Source organism: Nomascus leucogenys, chromosome 24 (genome assembly GCF_006542625.1).
Source record: "Nomascus leucogenys isolate Asia chromosome 24, Asia_NLE_v1, whole genome shotgun sequence".
Taxonomy (NCBI): domain Eukaryota; kingdom Metazoa; phylum Chordata; class Mammalia; order Primates; family Hylobatidae; genus Nomascus; species Nomascus leucogenys.
The window spans coordinates 17,412,339-17,430,904 of NC_044404.1; the positions used below are offsets into that span (position 1 = coordinate 17,412,339).

Consider the following 18,566-nt stretch of genomic DNA (forward strand, 5'->3'; position numbering starts at 1 on the left):
TAGTCAGTGAACCACAAAGAAATACAATGTGGGAGTGGTGGTGCGGGGAACTTTAATTATATCTTAACATTTTGCTTCTCAAGTTAGGAAGTAGGAACATGGAGTTTCAATATATGCATCTCCATTATTTTTTTTTTTTTTGAGATGGAGTCTCACTCTGTCACCCAGGCTGGAGTGCAATGGGGTGGTCTCGGCTCACTGCAACCTGCGTCTCCCAGGTTCAAGCGATCCTCCTGCCTCAGCGTCCCTAGTAGCTGGGACTACAGGTGCATGCCATCATGCCTGGTTAATTTTTGTATTTTTAGTAGAGATGGGGTTTCACCATGTTGGCCAGGCTGGTCTCGAACTTCTGACCTCAGGTGATCTGCCTGCCTCAGGCTCCCAAAGTGCTGGGATTACTGGCATGAACCACTGCGCCTGGCCCTCTATTCCTTTTTGGTATCTCAAATATCTATAACAAAAAGTAGATAATGACACTGTCTTATACAAGAATATAGACAGTGTTCCCCAAATTCCATTATTTATATCTCATCTTCACCATTTCTGCCATATCAATGATCCACTTATACTCATATTTATGTAATGTTCTTCTTTAAATAAAATCCATTCTTAAACTTGACCTCATTTTGAACAATATCATGATTAGTATCATTATGTGTATTAAACATATAAGTAGCAGCCAGACATCGTGGCTCACACCTGCAATCCCAGTGCTTTGGAAGGCAGAGGCGGGAGGATCGCTTGAGCCCAGGAGTTTGAGACCAGGCTGGGCAACATAGTGAGATCCTGTCTCTACAAAAAATTTAAAAAATAGCTGAGCATGGTGGCATGTGCCTGTGGTCCCAGCTACTCAAGAGACTGATGTGGGAGGATTGCTCGAGCCCAGAAGGTCAAGACTGCATGATTGTGCCACTGCACTCCAGCCTGGGTGACAGAGTGAGACCCAGTCTCAAAAACTACAAAATATATATACACACACACATATGTATAATATGTAGCATATAGAATCTTCAGGTTTCGTTTCATTAATGCACTTCATTCATTAATGCATATTTAAATAATAATACTACAGCACTTACTCGATTGCCAGGCATTGTGCTAAGATTTTACATTTAATCCTTACAGCAATCCAGTGAAATTGGTATTATTATTATCCCATTTTACAGATGAGGAAACTGATGCACAAGAGCTAAACCGAAAGGACAATGCTTCCCTGGCCCTAACTAAGATGTGGCTATGAATATGTTTAGAAGGTCATCTGGGTCAGCCTCGTGTGGGACAAGAGTCACCATATGATGCTGTGGGGCACACAGATCTATTTTATTGGAATGACCTTGCGGTCATACATTCGGATGAGGGAGGAAGGATTTACAAACAAATGTTTGCTTTCTCAGCCAAGCCATTTGGACAGAGTGGGGGCATGTTCAGGGTTGCAATTTGTCCCCAGATACAGTCACAACACATGTCATGAAGAGCCGGTGGGGCTGGTGTCACCGCTGGGTCCTCCATCCCAAGGTCACTGAGGGCTGGGGCCAGAGTCTTTCGAGAGCCTGGCGGGGTGTGCCTGCAGGGGCTTCACATCGAACCTCTCATTGTGGGCGTTGGGAATTCCTTCCAAAATCCCTGGGGGTGGCCAGACGTGCAGGGTCTGGTGGACATCACAGTTGTGGCCCTGCTGAAGGGGAACAGGTATGGTCAGAGGCCCCAGCTCTGCTGTCCGAACTGTAGCCAGACTTCCTGGGGGCCATGGAGGAGGGATGTCTTGAACCTGTGTCTCCTCTGAAGGACAGGAAGAGGGGCTCCCACTATGGGTGCACACAGTCCCCTGGGGAATGGACCTGCCCATTGGGGGCCAGGCTGGGTGCGCCAACCCCGGACCCCCACCAACCCTCTCCTCTTATTTGATGGGATTTCAGAAATCTCCCTGTGCGCAGACATCACCCGCACCGGCAAAGTGAAGCCAACCAGAGCTGTGAACGATCAGGTACCGCTCACCCAAACGCTCCTTTCCTAGTTCTGCTGGATTCTCCCCGGGCGCCCCCTTGTGGTGATGGGGTAAATGCTGGTCTGTCTCACGTATTCCATGTTAACTGTTTAAAAAAAAAGAGAGAGAAAGAAAATTAGCATCACCATTAATATTTTGGTTTATGTATTTCCCATCTATTTTACAAAATCAGATTTTCACCAATTGTGGGTTCAGATGTGTTATCTTACAAACTGGAAACGCTACTGAGTCACCCAGTTAATACACAGCAGAGAGGAAATTCGTGGGCAGGTCTCGACTCTGGCTCAAAAACTCCCTACTCCATGCTCTATAGCTGATATGGGAGAGATTTCTGCAGAGCTGTCTACATGGGGAACAGCAAAGAAAGGAAGAAATGGCAGGGGGAGAGGCGGGAAGGAGCCAGGTGGGGAGAGAGAGGGTGTGTTGTGGAAAGATAGGATGATGGGATGTGCAGAAAGGGCAGGTGAACGCTGTCTTAAACCAGAGTCTGCAGGTAAATCTGAAACCCCAGAACGGCCTGCACCATTTTATGCTGGTGTGCACTGGGGGCTGTGCCCTGTAAAAAGATGAAGATCCTTTGTGGGGTCAGCAAAAGTGGGAAGAAAAATTACAACTCTAGGAGCAGAATCTGTCCCTGTATCCCTCCCGAAATGCAGTCATTTCCCGGGGCAAACGCTCTCCCGCAAAGGGAGGCGCCATCACTATTAGATCCCTATAGGGTGGGGCTGCTTAATGTGCTTTAATCTCTGGACAGATATTAACTAGCTGCTAAGAATAGTACCACACTTTGCTGAATGAGTAATTAAGAGTTCACATAATAGTAACTATTTAGATTAGAATCTTGACATACATATTTAGCTGCATTTGGTTTGTCAAGCTCAACATTTTATTTATTTATTTATTTTTTGAGATGGAGTCATGCTCTGTCTCCCAGGCTGGAGTGCAGTGGCGGTTCACCGCAACCTCTGCCTCCCGGGTTCAAGCGATTCTCCTACCTCACCCTCCCAAGTAGCTGCAATTACAGGTGCATGCCTGTACGCCCAGCTAATTTTTGTGTTTTTAGTAGAGATAGGGTTTTGCCATGTTGGCCAGGCTGGTCTTGAACTCCTGACCTCAGGTGATCTGCCTGCCTCAGCCTCCCAAAGTGCTGGGATTACAGGTGTGAGCCACCGCGCCCGGCCAACATTTCTTAAAAGCTGTTAAAATCCATGTGACTGTCTTGGGCTCCTTTTTTTAAATGGATGAATTGTGTTTTGGGTGAATTTGGTTGTGACTTTTGGAGTAAAGGGCAAAAATCCACTCCTGAGATCAAATAATTAATTGATGTGGGAGCAAGATGTGTAAACTGCACTGGGTTAAAGAGGTGGTGGGGGTGGCCGGGCGCGGTGGCTCACACCTGTAATCCCAGCACTTTGGGAGGCCGAGGAGGGTGGATCATGAGGTCAAGAGATTGAGACCATCCTGGCCAACATGGTGAAACCCCGTCTCTACTAAAAATACAAAAATTAGCCAGGTGTGGTGGCACACGCCTATAGTACCAGCTACTCAGGAGGCTGAGGCAGGAGAATCACTTGAACCCGGGAGGCGGAGGTTGCAGTGAGGCAAGATCACGCCACTGCACTCCAGCCTGGCGGCAGAGGGAGACTCCGTCTCAAAAAAATAATAAATAAATAAATAAATAAATTTTAAAAAAGAGGTGATGGGGAGTTGCTATGCCTCTTGCAAGAGTTGCAGGGCTCTATGCTAGTTTCTAAGCATGACTCTTCCCTGCTGGTGTCCAGAGGACCTGGACCTGGGGCCCTGGTGGACAGGGTGCCATCCTGCTGGTGAACTGTGACAGAGACAATCTCGAATCTTCTGCCATGGACTGCGAGGATGATGAAGTGCTTGACAGCAAAGGTAAAGAGCATTTGCTAGCTAATGGGAAGGGCTTTTTATAAAGCCCTTTTGCCCACATGGCCGGAACCCGGTGACGGCCCTCTGAAATAAGGGTCATTGAAAGCATGTTCTTGTTGGCATGTCTGTTTTATAGGTGAAGCAATGGGCAAAGGCCCTCAGGGGGCAAGTGACCTCCCCAAGCTCACACAGCAGTCAGGGAAGAGCTGAGGCCAGTGCTGTCTCCTGATGCCTCCTACAGGCCCCAGTTTCCATGCCCCACCCTGCTGCCCAACCTAAACGCTCTTAGGTCAAACCTGGAGCCTGAAATCCTTCGAAATGAAAGCTTCTCATTCCCAAACTCATATCAGAGCAGCCCCTGAGACCTCTGCCATAGGCCGGGCACGACTCTGAGCACTTTGGAATGATTAACTCATTTGATCTTCCAACACAAACCTTTACAGATAGGAAAACCAAGGCATGGGGAACTTAAGCAATTTGCCCAAGGTCACAGCACTGATACGTAGCAGACTCAGGGTTTGAACCCCAGACGTCCCAACACTGGAGCAGGTTTAGGGGCATGAGGATGGTGGGGGATGCAGGATCTCTGCAGGCAAACCTCTGGGCTGCTAAGGGGGTGGCTCTGGGGTTGAAGTCAGGACACATTATCCACCTGTGCTGGAGGAAGGTGCTAAGGGGCTTGGGCTGGCAGGCCTTCCTGGGGTGCTCTTAGAATAACATAGAAATGGGAGTATTTTCTTTTCTTTTTTTTTTTTTTTGAGACGGAGTCTCGCTCTGTCGCCCAGGCTGGAGTGCAGTGGCGCAATCTCGGCTCACTGCAAGCTCCGCCTCCCGGGTTCATGCCATTCTCCTGCCTCAGCCTCTCCAAGTAGCTGGGACTACAGGCGCCCGCCACCACGCCCGGCTAATTTTTTGTATTTTTAGTAGAGACGGGGTTTCACTGTGGTCTCGATCTCCTGACCTCGTGATCCGCCCGCCTCGGCCTCCTAAAGTGCTGGGATTACAAGCGTGAGCCACCGCGCCCGGCCTTGAAATGGGAGTATTTTCAAGTTGCATGTAGTTGGCCTGGCCCGATGCCAGGGGGCAGTCTCTGTACAGTGCCTGGCATGCAGTAATAATCACAACAGCTACCCTTTGTGGGCACTCCCGGGGTGCCAAGAGCTGGCATAAGCACTGTGTATCACCTCACTTTATCTTCACAACAGTTCTATGGTGGGTACAACTCTTGCCCCTGTCTTAGTGATGAGGAAACAAAGGCAGAGAAAGCTGAAATCCCTTTCCCAAGCCCACCCTGATCCCAGATTCAAACCAAATTGACCCCAAAGCCTTTAAGCCCTTGGCTATCCGTCAGTCCCTCGGGAACCATCTCTTCACTCTCCCCACCCTCTACCCCTTCTTGGCTATTGTTCAAGTTGGTTCACAAACTACACTTCTTGCTTGGGACCAGCACAGAAACCTTTCACTCGTTCACTGCACAAATCTCAGCTGAGCACCTGCCGCCTGCTGGTCATTGTTCTAGGGAGTTCTCAGCTTTCTAGGTTCAAGATTCAGGGAACGTTGCAAGGAACAAAATATTAATAAATGTGGTCCCCGCTTTGCTGAGGTTACATCCCCAGCTCATCCTAGTGGGAGGAGACCAAAACCTTAATGAGCTCTCATTCCAAAATGAAAACCATCATTTAAAGACTCAAAATAGCATAAAGAAAAGAAAACCAGGCAACATGGTAAAGGGAGGTCTCAGGGGAGCGGTGGGGTGTGAGGCTCCACCAGGAGGTGGCTATGGGAAACCAGCAGTGGTCTCAAGGGCCTGTGACTCAGGCAATGCCCTTCTCATCCCAGACCTGCAGGACATGTCCCTGATGACCCTGAGCACGAAGACCCCCAAGGACTTCTTCACCAAGCACACACTGGTGCTCCACGTGGCCAGGTCTGAGATGGACAAAGTGAGGGTGTTTCAGGCCACACGTAAGTCATCCCCATCTGTGTTCCCCTCCTGCCCTGGCCAACGGGGCACAATCCCATCATACAGCTGTGTGGCAGATAAATCCTGAGCACCTACTATGTGCCGATTTCTAAGAACAGCAGACACAGCAGTGGGCAAGACAGACAACTTCTCGTCTACTACCTTCTAGATGGAGGACACAGACAAAATGACTGGTTATTTCTCCCTGCTTTTCTCTCTCTCTCTCTCTCTCATACACACACACACACACACACACACACACACACACACACACCCCTCCTGGTTATAGACTTTGAGTGCAAGCTGACCGCATGTGGCATGTAATCATTTGTTCTGCAACATCCTGCTAATCAGAGACATCAGGAACTTCTCAGTGACCCACAAGCACCTGCAACTAAGTAGGTGCCAGGTTGGTCCCAGGAACGGGGCACAGAGCCACAACTGTGACCAAGTCCCTGCCCTCGTGTTGCTTTCATCTTAGTGGCTGGGAGAACTATAGGTAAAATAATTACATAAAACACCTAGTGTGTCCAATGCTGTGACATGCTATGTAGAAGAATGCGGCAGGGAAGGGGATGTGGAGTGAGGAGTGGAGTTGGGGGTGTGTGGAGAGAGGGTGGCCAGGGAAGGTGTCCCCCATGAGGTGCCACGTGAGCAGAGGGAGATACAGGAACAGCCAGGAAGACACCTAGGGGAAGGGTGTTCCAGGCAGAGGGAGCAGCAAGTGCGTGGGCCCTGAGGTGAGCTCATGCCTGTGGTTTGGAGGAATGCAGGGAGGCTAGTGCAGCTGGGGTGGAATGTGCAAGGGTTAAACTGGGGGATGAGGGTGGAAGAGACAGCGCAGAGGGGAAGGGGGAGGTCAGGTAGGCATATATTGACTTTGGCTTCTGGACAGAAGGAGATGGAGAACGCCATGGGAGGGGTTTTTTTTGCAGGGGTCTGACAATCATTCTGATCCTGATCATTCTGCCTGGTCTATTCCATGTTTTTTTTTTTTTAATTTTTTTTTTTTTGAGAGAGTCTCACTCTGTTGCCCCGGCAGGAGTGCAGTGGTGCCATCTCGGCTCACTGCAGCCTCCACCTCCTGGGTTCCAGCAATTCTCCTGCCTCAGCCTCCCCAGTAGCTGAGGTTACAAGCATGTGCCACCACATCCAGCTAATTTTTGTATTTTTAGTAGAGATGGGATTTCACCAGGCTGGCCAGACTGGTCTCGAACTCCTGACCTCAAATGATCCACTTGCCTCAGCCTCCCCAAGCACTAGGATTACAGGCACCACGCCCAGCCTCTGTTTCTTTCTTTCTTTTTTTTTTTTTTTTTTTTTGAGACGGAGTCTGTCTCTGTCACCAGGCTGGAGTGCAGTGGCGCGATCTCAACTCACTGCAACCTCCACCTCCTGGGTTCAAGCGATTCTCCTGCCTCAGCCTCCCGAGTAGCTGGGATTATAGGCGTCCCCCACAATGCCTGGCTAATTTTTTTGTGTTTTTAGTAGAGATGGAGTTTCACCATGTTGGCCAGGCTGGTCTCGATCTCCTGACCTTGTGAACCTCCTGCCTCGGCCTCCCAAGGTGCTGGGATTACAGGTGTAAGCCACCGCACCTGGCCTGTTTCATTCTTAAAGTGATTAAACTGACACTGATTTGGTGACAGGTCAACTTATTGCCTCCACCCAGGCATCACCTCCTTCAGGAAGTCCTCAAGGATTCCCTCTATCACAGCCGTCTGCTATTTTCATGATCTCTGCTTCTCCCTACTCACCCGTAAGACTGTGCACTCTCTGGGGGTGAGGATAGGAGGACAGTGACTCTGTCTCCCTGGTCCCCTGCTGTGCCTCTGTCCCCTGCTGACATCTGGCTAGAGCAGATGCTCAGGAATGAGTGAAGGAATGGTGTATACTGGACTTTCTGTAAAGTTTGGAATGGCTCAGTCACCCCTGCCACACCCTTCCGGGACTTCAGCCAGGAAGCAGTGGCCCAGCTGGGACTTCGGTCCTTTTCTCCTAAGGGGACTGGCCAGATTTGGCTGCAAGGGGTTCTCTGATGGTGGCATGTGGTGACCCTGGGAAAGTTTTCTGGGGAGCACTGGAGAGAGGAGGAAAGGTCTTCAGAAGTGAGGACGCAACCTGAGTCTCCCTTGCCTCTCTCCTAGGGGGCAAACTGTCCTCCAGGTGCAGCGTAGTCCTGGGTCCCAAGCGGCCCTCTCACTACCTGACGGTCCCCGGTGGAAAGCACAACATGGACTTCTACGTGGAGGCCCTCGCTTTCCCGGACACCGACTTCCCCGGGCTCATTACCCTCACCGTCTCCATGTTGGACACGTCCAACCTGGTAGGCCGAGAAGGCAGCCCTGCGTTGGGGGCCTGGGCTTCCGGGCAGTGGCCTGGCTGGGGAAGGGGGTACAGAGCCCAGCTGGGCAGGGGGACTCCAAACAGCTGCGGGAAGTGGTAGGTGCTGGGCCCTGGTGGTGGTGATAGCCCCTCCCTCCCCTTACCCCCTCCTCCGCAGGAGCTCCCCGAGGCTGTGGTGTTCCAAGACAGCGTGGTCTTCCGCGTGGCGCCCTGGATCATGACCCCCAACACTCAGCCCCCGCAGGAGGTGTACGCGTGCAGGTGAGAGGCCCTGGGGTGGGCCCAGATACCTCAGGAGGAGCCCTGGGCCAGCAACAAAGAGCCTGAGTTCCATCCGCAGCACTCACTGTGTGATAGGAAAAGCAGTCACCCCTCCCCTGCCCACTGAGAGCCTGCTGCTTGTTGGGGGCTCTAAAAAGGCAGGGAGGTTCCTTACCGTTGTTGTAATTGCCTCTGTCCTGCCCTGATGCAGCTGAGGCTACGTTAGCTCCCAGGGGCCTGTAGAGTGTGGCCAACGGACCTCGTGTACCAGAAACTCCTGGGAACTCATTGAAAATGCACCTTTCTGGGCTGGGCACAGTGGCTTATGCCTGTAACCCCAGCAATTTGGGAGGCCGAGGCAGGTGGATCACTTGAGGTCAGAAGTTTGAGATCAGCCCAGCCAACATGGTGAAACCCCGTCTCTACTAAAAAATACAAAAATTGGTCAGGCGTGGTGGTGCATGCCTGTAATCCAGCTACTCAGGAGGCCGAGGCACGAGAATTGCTTGAACCCTGGAGGCGGAGGTTGCAGTGAGCTGAGATTGCGCCACTGCACTCCAGCCTGGGCAACAGAGTAAGACTCCATCTCAAAAATAAAATAACCAGCCTGGCCAACATGGTGAAACTCCGTCTCTACTAAAAATACAAAAAATTAGCCGGGTGTGGTGTCATGTGCCTGTAATCCCAGCTACTCGGGAGGCTGAGGCAGGAGAATCACTTGAACCCAGGAGGCCTAGGTTGCAGTGAGCCGAGATCGCACCACTGCACTCTAGCCTGCGCGACAGAATAAGACTCCATCTCGAGAAAAAGAAAAATAATAAAAACAAAAAATTAAATTAAATTAAAATTAAATAAAATGCACCTTTCTGGCTGTCTGTGAGCTGCTGGGTCTTATCCCTGGGGACGGGGCCCATCTGCATTTTGGGGAGGCCCAGGCAATCTTCCTGCAGTCTGAGAGCCCCTGACAAGTGTGCCAGGGTCTCAGGAGACCCTCTCCTCCCCTCTTCTGATTGCTTCAGGGGCAGAAGAGTAAGAGGGTAACCTGGTGGACAGGATGCAGGCCAGAATCCAGTGAGGACCGTATTCCAATCCCAGCACTGTTCCAGGTGGCGTGACCTTGAACAGTGAACTCATATTCTGTCTTCTCCCAGGTTGATATGGTTTGGCTCTGTGTCCCCACCCAAATCTCATCTTGAATTATACCCCCGTAATTCCCACGTGTTCTGGGAGGGACCTGGTGGGAGATAATTTGAATCATGGAGGTGGTCTGCCCCATACTGTTCTCATGGTAGTGAATAAGTCTCATGAGATCTGATGGTTTTATCAGGGATTTCTGCTTTTGCATCTTCCTCATTTTCTCTTGCCGCCATCATGTAAGAAGTGCCTTTCACCTCACACCATGGCGTTCCCAGCCATGTGGGAGTGTAAGTCCAATTAAACCTCTTTTTCTTCCTAGTCTCAGGTATGTTTTTATCAGCAGTGTGAAAATGGACTAATTGATACCAGTAGAGGGGGGCATTGCTGAAAAGATACCCAAAATGTGGAAGCAACTTTGGAACTGGGTAACAGACAGAGATTGGAACGGTTTGGAGGGTTCAGAAGAAGACAGGAAAATGTGGGAAAGTTTGGAACTTTCTAGAGCCTTGTTGAATGGCTTTGACAAAAATACTGATAATGATATGAACAATGAAATCCAGACTGAGATGGTCTCAGATGGAGATGAGGAACTTGTTGGGAACTGGAGCAAAGGTGACTCTTGTTATGTTTTAGCAAAGAGACTGGTGGCATTTTGTCCCTGCCCTAGAGATTTGTGGAACTTTGAACTTGAAAGAGATGATTTAGGGTATCTGGCAGAAGAAATTTCTAAGCAGCAAGGCATTCAAGATGTGACTTGGGTGCTGTTAAAGACATCCAGTTTTAAAAGGGAAGCAGAGCATAAAAGTTCAGAAAAGTTGCAGCCTGACAATGCAATCGAAAAGAAAATCTCGTTTTCTGAGAAGAAATTCAAGCCAGCTGCAGAAATTTGCATAAGTAACAAGGAGCTTAATGTTAAGCCACAAGGCAATGGGGAAAATGTCTCCAGGGCATGTCAGAGGTCTTCACGGCCGCCCCTCCCGTCACAGGCCCAGAGGCCTAGAAGAAAATGGTTTCGTGGGCCAGGCCCAGGGTCCCCATGCTATGTGCAGCCCAGGGACTTGGTGCCCTGCATCCCGGCTTCTCCAGCCTTGGCTAAAAGGGGCCAGCGTAGAGCTCAGGCCATGGCTTCAGAGGGTGCAAGCCCCAAGCCTTGGCAGCTTCCACATGGTGTTGAGCCTACAAGTGCACAGAAGTCAAGAATTGGGGTTTCAGAACCTCTGCCTTGATTTCCGAAGATGTGTGGAAACACCTGGATGTCCAGGCAGAAGTTTGCTGCAGAGGTAGGGTTCTCATGGAGATCCTCTGCTAGGGTGGTGGAGCAGGGAAATGTGGGGTGGGAACCCCCACACAGAGTCCCTACTGGGACGCCAAGTAGTGGAGCTGTGAGAAGAGGGCCACTGTCCTCCAGACCCCAGAAGGGTAGATCCACTGATGGCTTGCACTGTGTGCCTGGAAAAGCCACAGACACTCAACACCAGCCTGTGAAACTGGCTTCCCATGAGGGAGGCTATACCCTGCAAAGCCACAGGGGCGGAACTGCCCAAGACCATGGGAACCCACCTCTTGTGTCAGCATGACCTGGATGTGAGACCTGGAGTCAAAGATCATTTTGGAGCTTTAAAATTTGACTGCCCTGCTGGATTTTGGACTTGCATGGGCCCTGTAACCCCCTTGTTTGGGCCAATTTCTCCCATTTGGAACGGTTGTATTTACCCAACACCTGTACCCCCATCGTATCTAGGAAGTAATTAGCTTGCTTTTGATTTTGCAGGCTCATAGGGGGAAGGGACTTGCCCTGTCTCAGATGAGACTTTGGATTGTGAACTTTTGGGTTAATGCTGAAATGAGTTAAGACTTTGGGGGACTGTTGGGAAGGCATGATTGGTTTTGAAATGTGAGGATATGAGATTTGGAGGGGCCAGGGGCAGGATGATATGCTTTGGCTCTGCGTCCCCACCCAAATCTCATCTTGAAATGTACTCCCATAATTCCCAAGTGTTGTGGGAGTGACCCAGTGGGAGATAATCTGAATCATGGCGGCGGTTTCTCCCATACTGTTCTCATGATAGTGAGTAAGTCTCGAGATCTGATGGTTTTATCAGGGGTTTCTCCTTTTGCTTCTTCCTCATTTCCTCTTGCCACCGCCATGTAAGAAGTGCCTTTTGCCTCCCGCCATGGCCTCCCCAGCCATGTGGAACTGTAAGTCCAATTAAACCTCTTTTCGTTCCCAGTCTCAAGTATGTCTTTTTTTTTTTTTTTTTTTGAGACGGAGTCTCGCTCTGTCGCCCAGGCTGGAGTGCAGTGGCGCAATCTCGGCTCACTGCAAGCTCCACCTCCCGGGTTCATGCCATTCTCCTGCCTCAGCCTCTCCGAGTAGCTGGGACTACAGGCACCCGCCACTACGCCCGGCTAATTTTTTTGTATTTTTAGTAGAGACGGGGTTTCACCGTGGTCTCGATCTCCTGACCTCGTGATCCGCCCGCCTCGGCCTCCCAAAGTGCTGGGATTACAAGCGTGAGCCACCGTGCCCGGCCTCAAGTATGTCTTTATCAGCAGCATGAAAACGGACTAATACACGGGTGGAAGGGGTACCCACTAGTTCCTGCCTCATAACTTGTTAGACGGATTCCATGAGCTAATGCCTGCTAAGAGCAGATGGACTGGACATGCCAAGAGCCTCTGTTCAGGCCACAGGTGACCCCTGAGCACCTGTGTGTCCCTCCACATCCTTCCAGGCTGAGCTTCAAAATCCAGAGCACTAAGGAGCTGCTTTTCTGCTCTCTCTAGTATTTTTGAAAATGAGGACTTCCTGAAGTCAGTGACTACTCTGGCCATGAAAGCCAAGTGCAAGCTGACCATCTGCCCTGAGGAGGAGAACATGGATGACCAGTGGATGCAGGTATGTGTCCTGTGGGGCAGGCAGGGTGAATGTCCCTGAGGGCCAAGAGACACTTGGGGGACCCAGGCTCCTGGGGTTCAGCCTGGTGCCTCACTGGCCACCCTTCCTTAGATGGACAGGGAGGTAGGAACCTGAGAGGTCCTTGGGCCAGGAGGCTTGAGAAAGTGATTCGTCTGACGTTTGCTGTGGGCCACTGCAGGCCCACTGCAGTCACCAAGATGAAAGCCACCTTCCTGCTTGAAAACACTCAGGTGGCCTCGGGAAATATGTGAAGCTCAGGAGATTGGTGCTCAACCAGCCCCTCAAGTGGTCCTCCCTCCAGGCTGTCCATCTTGGGCTCAGCCACCAAACTAGGTCACGCCCCAGCTCCAGCACTTTCCATGGCTCCCATCTCCTCCTGCTCCGTCTGTTTCCAGGCCCTCTCAGCCTGCCTGGTTCCCTTCCCTGGGGCCAGCCTGCCACTGTGCCTGGAAACACCTGATTACCAGTCTCTGTTTCCATGCCACTCACCCCATCATGCCAGGAGTGCCCCAAGGACTGACACTGGGCCTCATCCAGCCCAGCACCCCAATGCCTGGCACTGGGCAGTGCCAGTGGGCATTTGGTGGGCAGCACTGACCCTCCCCACCATTGCCTTGCTTTGCCTCAGGACCCTGTGCTTCCATGCCGCACCCCTGCGGTGCTGTCTCTTGGACCCATCTCCCCATTCCCATCCCCCATCTCCAATCCATACCGGTGAATCCCAGTGCCAATGCTCCTCGTCCATAAATTTCCCCTGTCACCCCCAGCAGGAATTCATCCCTCTTTCTTTTCACCCCCACACAACATCCTCTCTTCCTTTCTTGCCATTCCATCTTTTTTTTTTTTTTTTCGCTCTTGTTGCCCAGGCTGGAGTGCAATGGCGCGATCTCGGCTCACCACAACCTCCACCTCCTGGGTTCAAATGAGTCTCCTGCCTCAGCCTCCCGAGCAGCTGTGATTACAGGCATGTGCCACCACACCTGGCTAATTTTGTATTTTTAGTAGAGATGGGGTTTCTCCGTGTTGGTCAGGCTGGTCTCAAACTCCTGACCTCAGGTGATCCACCCACCTCCACCTCCCAAAGTGCTGGGCTTACAGGTGTGAGTTACTACACCTGGCCGCCATTCCATTTTTTTGATATCAGGTTGACCTGTGTGAAATTGCTGATATGCATCATTTTTGATTTGCAAGAGTGGAACTTTTGTCTGGTTCATCCTAATAGTAACTTATAGTAGTGATTATGTCCAACGTCACATCTGCCTGCTAGAATGCAAGCCTGCGGAGGCAGAATTTTCAGCAGATTCATTTCTGAAACCTCCCCGTGCTCCTCCTGCCTGCTCCAGTGGCCCAGGCTGGGTCTTATCTGCCCTCCTTTGGGGAGGAGGCCGGGAGCCCTGGCGCCAACAGGTCTTCTCTGGCCCATCCTAGCCGCATCGGGAGCCCCTCCTCTGTGTCCCCATAGACCCCTCAACCCCTCACCCCCTCATCACCTCCTAACCCTGGTGCCCACTGCCTGCCTCCCTTGTTTTCTCACGTTGAGGAGGGGTCTCAGTTTTGCTCACCAGGGGTCCCCAGCACTGGCCCAGGCACCACCAGGAGTGGGAGGGAAAGGCACTCCTGCAGGCTCATGGCCTCTCATGCACTGGGCAAATAGGGGGCAATAAGCTCCGCTTTCTGAGCCCCTTCTCTGAGATCAAACATCTCATAGGAATGTGCCCTTGACTGCAAGGGTGAGAGTGCGTGGATGGTTTCATGCCCCCATCCTGGCATCGGGCATCAAGACCCAGGCAGCACACCCAACAGCCTCCTCTCCACTCACTCCCACAGGATGAAATGGAGATCGGCTACATCCAAGCCCCACACAAAACGCTGCCTGTGGTCTTTGACTCTCCAAGGAACAGAGGCCTGAAGGAGTTTCCCATCAAACGCGTGATGGTACCTGCATGGGGTGGGGAGGGGGCACAGCTGCCGAAACCCTCTTGTCTTGAGACGCCCTCCTTTTAGCCTGTCTTCCCCGCCCGCGCCTGTGGCTGAGTAGCCCAGTGCAAGCAGGTGGAATTCCTACCAAAGTGGGCGCATGTAGGTGGGGCTTGTTATTTTTGTTATTACCAAGATAAGATCTGGCTCTTCATTTCCCAAAACCCTTGTCACCTGTGAGCTCAGCTTGATCTCCAGGTAACCCTGCCGAGGAGGTGGCTCAGGCTTGGACCTCCCTGTGCTCTTGAAGAAGCTCTTGCTGCAAGGTGGAGGTGGGGCCAGGCCTGGAGTCTTTCCCAACGCCCAGCTGGAGGCTCTGTCTTATGGGTGGTGTTTGGCCTTCCGGTGCTCCATCTGGGATGTGGGGGGTCTTGGGATCAGTGGATTAGTGGTCATTTCCTGGGTGTGACTTTATCAGCCAGAGGCTGTCCATGTGGGGGTGGGAAGTGACATATTGCTGACTCATGCTTGACTAGCCTGGCAGGTTGATACAAACTCAGCACAGAATAATAATAATAATAGTTGCATTTATTGAACATGAGTTGTGTGTTAGCCAGTGTTGCATTCTTTACCCGCACTGACTCATTTAATTTGATAAACTGTTATGGAGATGCTATCAATAGGCCCATTTTATAGAAGAAGAAACTGAGGCTCAGATGGAGAAGTTGGAATTCAAACCCGGCTGGTCCGGCTTGGCGAGCATGCTCTTCCCCGCCCTGCCTCCCTCTCCCTGCTTTCCCAGGAAGACCCCAGGCCTGCACTCTGAGCCCTGGCAGCCCCTTGGCTCAAGATGCCCAGGGAAAACGACGGAAGGAGTGTGGGGTCCAAGGTTTGCTAGGACAAATGACTTTCCGACAAGCATCTGTACTGTGCCCCAAGGGAAGGGAGAGTGGCCCTGCCCACACAGAAGGCTTCAGAATGAAACTTCAGTTAAACTCAACAACTTGTCCTGAGTCTCGCTTCCTCCTGGCCAAGCAGTGCGCGCCGAGTGGTGGAGATGCAGAGATGCTGTTGGATTTACAGTGTGTACTCAGCCATGGGGTCAAGTTCATCCTGTTTCAACAGCGTTGGGGCGAACCAGCCAGCCGCTACTGTGACTTTGCCCTCTTTCCGCTGCTTTCAGTCCTGGCTGGTTCAGTGGCTGTGTCTCCTACTTTGATGCTCCAAGTATAACAAAAGCCAGATTTTCTGATGCCACAAGTCCTGCTGGACAGACGGACACCTCGGCACCGTTGTTGTCCCCTTTCCCACAGACAACTTTGGATGAAGGCAAGCAGTACCGGTCCCTCAGCTAAGTACATCTGCGTATTCTGACTCAAATCACTCAGAATGAGGCCAGGTGTGGTGGCTCACACCTGTAATCCCAGCACTTTGGGAGGCCGAGGAGGGCAGATCACCTGAGGTCAGAAGTTCGAGACCAGCCTGGCCAACATGGTGAAATCCTGTCTCTACTAAAAACACAAAAATTAGCTGGGCATGGTGGCATGTGCCTGTAATCCCATCTACTCAAGAGGCTGAGGCAGGAGAATCCCTTGAACCCAGGAGGCAGAGGTTGCAGTGAGCCGAGATTGCACCACTGCATTCCAGTCTGGGTGACAGGGGAAGACTGTGTCAAAAAAAAAACAAAAAACAAACAAGCAAAAAAAACACACAAATCACTCAGAATGAAAATAATTGGAGATAAAGTCACACTCGGCACCAGGCTTTGGCCCCACCTGCCTCTCCAGCACCACTGTGGGCCACTCTCGCTGTCCCTTACCCAGCCCCACCTCCACTGGCCTCCTTCCTGTTCTTCAAGCTTGCCTAACGTTTCCCCACCTCATGGTCTTTGCATATATGCTGTTCCCTCTGCTTGCAATGCTGTTCCCTGTTCACGGGGCTGGCTGATTCTCAGCCTTCAGGTTTCAGCTTCTATTCCCTACTCAGTGAGGCCTTCCCTGATGCTGAAGGAGGAATCCCTACTCCCACCCCAACTCCTAGCTTTCTCCACTACAGCCCCCTGTTGACTTCTTCAGTGTATTTTGTTAAAATCATGGACTCGTTCATCTACTTTTCGTTGCCTGCGCTGCTGGGCCTGCGGCTGTTATGCCTTACGCTGTCCATCGGGCAGCTGGCACGAAGCTTCACACACAGTGGTTGTTCTTCCCGTAAGCATCGTCAGTAAATTTTCTATCACCACCGTCAATGGGAAACCAGCACTTCCCACAGACAGAAGGCAACTGTGAAGTTAAACAGAACTGAAACAAGATCCTGCTACCAAAGCCAGCTCATTACAAGTGACTGCAGCATCTCTGAGCTCGAGGTCAGCTCTCTGGTTGTTAAAATGAGAGATTAGCAGGTGTTAAGGATGTGTTTGTGTCACTGAAACTTGAATTTCTGAGGAACCAGAAAAGACTGGAGGAAAATGAGAAGGGCAACAGCTTTCCAGCGTTGTGCCTCATGCACCTGGCATCCATGAGCGTCCCCCGCATAGCCCACTCTTGGGGGGCCACTTCTGCAGACTATGGACATGGCTTCATTTGCCTGCAGAAATCCAAGTCTGAAGGCTATATAACTGAGCCCCTCTCACAGCAACAGCCAGGGCGGGGATGTGGATGAACTTACATTCATTCATCAAACACTGTTTGAACATATACTCAGCCGGGCCTTGTTCTAGGCACTTGGGATATGACAGGGAACAACACCAAGGTCCCTGACCTCACGGGGGGACATTCTGGCCCACAGAGACAGACAGCAGACGATGAATAGAGCAAAGCAGTTATATGGTTCCTTAGAAGGTGATGTCAAGAGCTACAGGTGCTGGGTGTGGTGGCTCGTGCCTGTAATCCTAGCACTTTGGAAGGCCAAGGTGGGAGAATTGTTTGAGCCCAGGAGTTTGAGACCAGACTGGGCAACATAATGAGACCTTGTCCCTACAAAAAAAAAAAAAAAAATTGTTTTAATTAGCTAGGCATGGTAACGCATGCCTGTAGTCCCAACTACTAGAGAGGCTGAGGCGGGAGGATCGCTTGAGCCCAGGAGGTCAAGGCTGCAGTGAGTCATGATTGCACCACTGCACTCCAGTCTGGGCAACAGATGAGACCTTGTCTCAGAGGGAAAAAAAAAAAAAAAAAAGAGCTACAAGAAAAGAGAGAGTAGAGCGGAATGGAGGGGCTCACAGGTGCCAGCGTGGTAGGGAAGGTGGATTAGGTTACATTCTTTTTTTTTTTTTTTTTTTTTTGAGAAGGAGTCTCGCTCTGTCGCCCAGGCTGGAGTGTAGTGGTGCAATCTTGGCTCACTGCAAGCTCCGCCTCCTGGGTTCACACCATTCTCCTGCCTCAGCCTCTCCGAGTAGCTGGGACTACAGGTGCCCGCCCGGCTAATTTTTTTTTGTATTTTTAGTAGAGACGGGGTTTCACCGTCTCTCGATCTCCTGACCTCGTGATCCGCCCGCCTCAGCCTCCCAAAGTGCTGGGATTACAAGCGTGAGCCACCGCGCCCGGCCTAGGTTACATTCTTAAAGCCGAGTCTGGTGGATCATTCCAGTAATCCCAGCACTTTGGGAGGCCAAAGCTGGTGGATTACTTGAGCCCAGGAGTTCGAGACCAGCCTAGGCACCATAGTGAAACCCTGTCTCTACAAAAAAAAAATTAAAAATAAAAATAAAAATAAGCCAGGCGTGGTGGTGCATGCCTATAGTTCCAGCTACTTAGGAGGCTGAGGTGGGAGGATCCTTGAACCCTGAAGGGTGAGGCTGCAGTGAGCCATGATCACACCAATGCATTCCAGCATAGGCAATAGGAGTGAGACCTGTTCTCAAAAAAAAAAAAAAAAGATGGCTTCTTAAATAGGATGGTCAGGGTGGGCTTCACAGAGAAGCTGACCTTGCAGCAGATGCTTGAGGCAGGTGAGCGAGTTGGCCATGTGAGTGGGTGTCTGGGTGAAGAGTGTTGTAGGCAGTGAAACAGCCAGTGCAAAGGCCCTGGGGCAGGAGCATGCCTTGAGTGTTCCAGAACAGCAAGAGGGCCTGGAGGGGTGGAGCAGAGCAACCAGGAGGAGAGGCGGTCAGAGAGGAGATAGGA

At 51.2% G+C, this 18,566-nt stretch overlaps 1 protein-coding gene across 1 annotated transcript in view; it reads left to right on the top strand.

Moving 5' to 3' along the window:
* The window catches only part of PADI4 (peptidyl arginine deiminase 4), a 57,151-nt gene that overhangs the window by 26,644 nt on the left and 11,941 nt on the right, over window positions 1-18,566 (top strand). The window contains exons 4-10 of the mRNA XM_003279528.2: window positions 1,917-1,984; window positions 3,787-3,904; window positions 5,741-5,866; window positions 8,012-8,190; window positions 8,368-8,471; window positions 12,396-12,507; window positions 14,356-14,463. Coding sequence (XP_003279576.2) covers window positions 1,917-1,984; window positions 3,787-3,904; window positions 5,741-5,866; window positions 8,012-8,190; window positions 8,368-8,471; window positions 12,396-12,507; window positions 14,356-14,463 — 815 coding nt within the window. The remainder of the gene's footprint in view (window positions 1-1,916; window positions 1,985-3,786; window positions 3,905-5,740; window positions 5,867-8,011; window positions 8,191-8,367; window positions 8,472-12,395; window positions 12,508-14,355; window positions 14,464-18,566) is intronic.